General features: G+C 47.3%; 1 protein-coding gene across 1 annotated transcript in view; it reads right to left on the minus strand.

The window, feature by feature from the left end:
• The window catches only part of EMWEY_00036510 (hypothetical protein, conserved), a gene marked incomplete at both ends in the record, with an annotated part of 4,858 nt that extends 2,846 nt beyond the window's left edge, over positions 1 to 2,012 (minus strand). The window contains 2 exons of the mRNA XM_013482142.1: positions 1 to 1,108; positions 1,307 to 2,012. The exon at positions 1 to 1,108 is cut by the window's left edge and continues 261 nt beyond it. Of these exons, the coding sequence (XP_013337596.1) occupies positions 1 to 1,108; positions 1,307 to 2,012 (1,814 nt within the window). The remainder of the gene's footprint in view (positions 1,109 to 1,306) is intronic.
• Positions 2,013 to 5,696: the final 3,684 nt, after the last annotated feature.

The raw sequence follows: 5,696 nt of genomic DNA on the forward strand, positions 1-5,696 counted from the left end.
GCTGCTGCCGCTGCTGCCTCTGCTGCTGCTGCTTCTGCTGCGTCTGCTGCATCAAAGAGATGAGCTCTGCTGCTGCTCCTCTGTGTAGTTGCTGCTCCTACAGCTATTCGTCGCGCTGTCTGCTGCTGCTGCTGCTGCTGCTGCTCGTCATTGTCCGTTGTGTAGTACACATGTTGCTGCCGCCGCTGCTGCTGCTGCTGCTGCAGTTGCTGCTTCAGTACCGCTGCTGTAGCCGCTGCTGCGCATTCTGCGTCCCCCCAGGAGGACTGAAAAGATACACCAAACTGTATCCATTTGCTGCTGCTGCTGTTGCTGCTGCTTCTGCTGCTGCTGCTGTTGCTGCTGCTGCTTCTGCTGCTGTTGCTGCTGCTGCTGCTGTTACTGCCTCCCCAGTTGAGTGTATCCACAAATCTTTTTCCCTTCGTAGGAAGTTTCCTTGTCTCTGCTTCTTCTTCCCCCGCTGTTGTTGCTGCTGCTGCTGTTGTTGCTGCTGTTGCTGCTGTTGCTGCTGCTGTTGTTGCTGCTGCTTTTGTTGTTGTTGTTGCTGCTGCTGCAGCTGCTGTCTCTGCCCCACCTGCTGCCTTGGGGTTGCTGCTGCTAGGCTGCACAATAAAAGATTCATCGCTTCTCTTTGAGCAATCCGATGGAGCTGCTGCTGCATTTGCTGCTGCTGTTGCTGCTGCAGTTGCTGTTGCAGTTGCTGCTGCAGTTGCTGCTGCAGTTGCTGCATTTGCTGCATTTTCTGCTGCTGTTACTGCGTCTTCTGCTTCTGCTGATCCAGCTGTGTCTCCATCTCCTTCTCCTGCTGCTGCTGCTGCTGCTGCTGCTGCGGTGTCTGCAGGAATCCCTATAAGTTCTCTGTCGTGCAGCCAACTGTGTCTCTGATCTCCTGCTGCTGCTGCTGCTGTTGCTGCTACGCCCTTCCTTGCGGTGTATCTGCAGCAAATACCGTTGAGGTGTATAGGCCAGTCACCTATAGGGATATCCTTCTTGGGGTCGCTAATATTGCTGCTGCTGCTGATTCTGCTGCTGCTGCTGATCCTGCTGCTGCTGCTGATCTTGCTGCTGATTCTGCTGCTGTTGCTGGTCTTGGAAGGAGATTGAGACCCTGAGAAGACGCATGCAACAGCAGCAGCAGCAGCAGCAGCAACAGCAGCAGTATGCATTCTTTTTGCTGCTGTTGTGTTTGTCTATGGACTAAAGAGCAGCAGCAGCACGAACAGCAGCAACAGCAGCAGCAAAACGAACAGCAGCAACAGCAGCAACAGCAGCAAAGGTGCAGCATGCATGCAGTAATTATTCTTACTTATTTGTAATTCAGGTGTACATGCAGCTAATCTTATACGCGGTATGTCGTATGGGACCCCAAGGAATCCCTTCTGCTGCTGCTGCTGCTGCTGCTGCTGCTGCCGTTGCTGCTGCTGCTGGTAGAGGTAGTCTTGTGTTTTTTGTGTATACTGCTGGTGCAGCACCGCCGGGTGCTGCTGCTGCGGTGGTTGAAGATGTTGTTGGAGCAACAGGTGTGGGTGCTGCTGCTGCTGCTGCTGCTGCTGCTGCTGCTGCTGGAGCAGCAACTGCGGAAGCTGCTGCTGCTGCTGCTGCTGCTGCTGCTGTTGGTATTTAGCCTGACTGTCTGTGGGGAAGAAGAAGGTTGAAGAAAATGAATCGTCATTGAAGACAGCTGCTTCTCTTTTTGCTGTCAGTGCTGCTGCTGCTGCAGTTGCTGCTGCTGCTGCAGTTGCTGCTGCTGCTGTCTCTGCTGCTGCTGCTGCTGCTGCTGCCGGCCAACGAGTTCCTCCTGTAGTCTCCACAGAAGAAATCAAGATTTCTGTTGGAGTTGAGGGTCTAGAAGATCTCATTGCTGCTGCTGTTGCTGCTGCTACTGTTGCTGCTGCTGTTGCTGCTGCTGCTGCTGTAGTTGCTGCAGGAGGCCTGTAAGTATCTAATGGGGCCCTGCCTCTTGGGGGGCCCCACAAGGGGCCCCAGCAGCGCTCTTGAAGCTCATCCGTCATCCCCTACACTCGCTGAAGCAGCAGCAGCAACAGCAGCAGCAACAGCAGCAGCAACAGCAGCAGGTATGTCTGCTGTCCGCAGCAATAAAGTATTAAGTCAATAATTAGGCAACAACACCTTGAAGGGGCCTCCTAAGGGGCCCAGGGGCCCCTCATGTAAATAATGCTCCTTGGGTACCCTCAAAGACGAGATGCAGCAGCAGCAGCAGCAGCAGCAGCAGTAGCAGTAGCAGCAGGAATAAGAGATGAATCAGCAGCAGAAGCAGCAGCGTTAGAAAGAAACCAGGAGAGGGAAGCAGCAAAAAGAAGAGCAGCCGCTGCTGCAGCTGGTGAATCTGCTGCTGCTGCTGCTGCTGCAGCAGCAGCAGAAGGGTCGTCACCTGTGTCCCTCGTGCAGCAGCAGGGTCACCTGCTGTAAACCCTTGAGGTGTACGTACACCTCAATAAGTGTCTCTATTTATCTATTATTTTATTTTTATTATATTTATTTTGTTTTATTTATTTATTAAGGGAAAAAGGCAAAACATACAAATAACAACAAAACAAACAACTTAGAGGGGGGCCCCCGCGGCCCCACACACTGCACGAGTTGCGGTGTATAGCCATGGGGGGCCCCCTCTTATTTAATTTTTAATGTGTCTTTCCTTATTGTATATTATATATATTATATAGATTATATAAATGTACATTATATATGTATAATGTATATTTTATACGTAAATATATATAATAACAATAAGGAGACAAAGACTATACAACTATAAGAAAAAAATAGTTGCTGCAGGGAGCTAAAACAGGGAGAGACAGTCTCCTTTTCTGCTGCTGCATCTGCTACTGCTGTTGCTGCAGCTCGTTAGATATTATATTCAATAGCAAAAGTTGCTGCATGCATGCAGACCTTCTTGTGTCTGCATGTATTTGTTTATATAAGAAAGATAGTCTCCTCTTCTCTCTTGTCTTTGTCTCCCTTAATCAATGGTTATAAGGCCCATTAATTGTCTTTGTTGTATGTGGGTGCATGCAGCCCCAATTGTTCACAAGTTTTCTACTGAATGGGTAATCAGCCACCCCCTCCATCTTAGACATTGAATTTTCTTATGCTGCGAAGGATTAGGACTAAATAAAAGATAAGAGGATAATGATTATGTTGGCCATTGTTGTGTTACCAAGCACTTGGTGCTCTATAATAAGAATAAGAGGAAGGAAGAAGGAGAAGAAAAGTCAACAAGTTCTTGTTTATGTTATTCCCTCTATTTCTTTCTTTTTATCCACAAGCAACATATTCATTCGCATATGCGTCGTTGCTCAGCAAAAGGTTGATAGACCGAGGGAAGGGCTCGTGCTGCAGTGTTTCTGCTTCTCTTATGCTTCGCCTTGGTGCATGTGCTTGGTACAGCAAGAGAATCTGCTGTTACTGCTGAATGCATGCAACTACAGCAGCACGCTAATGCCACAGGTACTCAGGAGTTACTTCTTTTTCGCCTGTGTACGCATCGGCTTGTTGATGCTTAAATGCCAACTGTATAGTAAATGGTCTAGAAACAATTACAGGCACACAACATCAGTGCATGCAAGAGGGGAGCCAGGCGATTGACCAGCTGCTGTTTGTGCTACTTCTTGACGTTCTTATGTAGGGTGCATCCATGTGAGCATAAGTGCCTAGGTAAACCCAGGACCTCCTTTCCTCCTTCTGTCCTTAATCAAAAAGTGTTGCTGTTGTCTTCTGGATAAATGCATGCAAAATTCCTCCAGTGACTAAACCCGTTTGAATGGCCAATATCCATTTCATGATAAGGGCCCCATATTCCCTGCTAGCAATGCTGCAAGCCACCGTGTATAACACGAGAGCAAAACAGTAAGTAAGATATCTTCCCCAACGCACAACGATCCTGTTAATGAGCCCAAAAGGGATATGCTGCTGTTAGTCTAACCTACATAGGGGGGTGTGGTTAGTTCAATGTACATGCGCCATCTCTTATCTTTTCGTTGTATGATCACCGTGCAGATACAAATCTACGTAAGGTGTGTGGATTGCCTTTCTCCCTGATTATCTTTATTGTCTTATTATAATTCTCCTCGTTGTTGGAGGAGATGAGAGGAGCAACGTCTTATTTCTTCATGGCCTAGTAGGTACAAAAAAAAGTGTTTGCTAATGTCTGCATGCATTCCCTTCAGTAACATTTCCATGGTATGCCAAGGATTGTGCTGTGGTGAATTGGCTAAACAAAGAAATTATAACCATCGTCTGCATAAGTCTAAGATTAAGGAACCAATTTACGCTCATCATGCTGCTGCTGCTGCTGCTGCATATTCTTTTGTCCTGCTAGCCGTGTTCAATGAGTGACCACAAAGACTTAATCAAGAAAACAGATATAGGTTGTATTTTCTTACACGAGCTACAAAAAGCAAATACAACTTCGCGACGGGTGTCCAGGACAGACACAAAGAAGAGGACAGACAGATATTCTACGACTCAGCGATATTTTTGTTTTTTTTATCCATACTTTTTTTTTTAGGTGGCTGAATCCCTCCACAGCTTACCTACAGATTCTATGCGTCTGCAGGTTTCCTGCATATTCTCTATGTGAGGGTTGTCAGCGTTTATGGTGATTAACAGGTTGCATGCAGGGTACAGGGCAGAGCAACGGCCTGTGGAGGCCCGTGGGTACCGCAACATCATGCATTCAATAGTAACAGCAGCACAGCAGCAGCACAGCAGCTGCTGCTCCTACAGCAAGAGCTGCAGAACCAAATATGCAGTAGACGGAAGAAAGCAACGGTGGAGCAGGACCAACCCGAGCTTCGGCAGCGATAAGAAGAGGGGTAGGGGCTCTCTCTAGTGTCTACCCTTCCCTTACCACGTAAGCAGACAAGCGCTAACTACTGCTGCTTGTGTACATATAGGGTCATGAGTTGGTTTGTCTAACGATACTGCGTCTCCCTCTGCATGCGTCTAGTGTGTCTGGCTACCAAGAAGAAGGAAGACATTCAATATTCCCCCCCAAGTGTTAGTGCATGCACTCTAAAGTGGGACTTTTCAATGTTTGCATGCGTAAATAGTTAGACATAACATAGCAGCAAGATGTCCTGCTGCTCCTTGCATGCGTTCCCCGCGTCTGCAGCGCATCAACGTTACTGATGCCCTCGGGTGTACGTACACTGGAGGTATAGTAAGTATCAGTTTCTTAGTATGGATGTGTCTTAAGGAGACATACTTTATTGCTGCAGATATAAGTTCTTTTCTTATAGAAAGGGATTGTCTCCTTGCTATTGTTATAATAAGAGGGAGAGGGGAGGGGAGAGGCGCCACAAAGGAGCACAGATAGGCGTGTCTATAGGTGTCTCCTTTATGTATTGGACTCCGTTATAAGGAAGGGTATAGTTGTTGTGTCTGCGGTGTCTTAGTGTCTCCTTTTGTATGTGCTTTGCGGTGTATATGCAGCAACATATATAATAAGGAGGAAAGAGAGAAAGAAAAAGGGGAGAGACAAAGACAGGAGAAAAAAAAGAAAATAAATGCATGTAGACACAATAAAGATGCAAAATAAGTAAGGAATAAAGGGGATAAACAAAGAACAGCAATAGGGGAGTTGCGGTGTATGGATGGATGTATGGATGTATGGATGGATGCACAGACTGCAGCAGTAGCAGCAGCAGCAGCAGCAGCAGCAGTAGCTAGCATAT

Source organism: Eimeria maxima, genomic scaffold (assembly GCF_000499605.1).
Source record: "Eimeria maxima Weybridge genomic scaffold, Emw_scaff525, whole genome shotgun sequence".
Taxonomy (NCBI): domain Eukaryota; phylum Apicomplexa; class Conoidasida; order Eucoccidiorida; family Eimeriidae; genus Eimeria; species Eimeria maxima.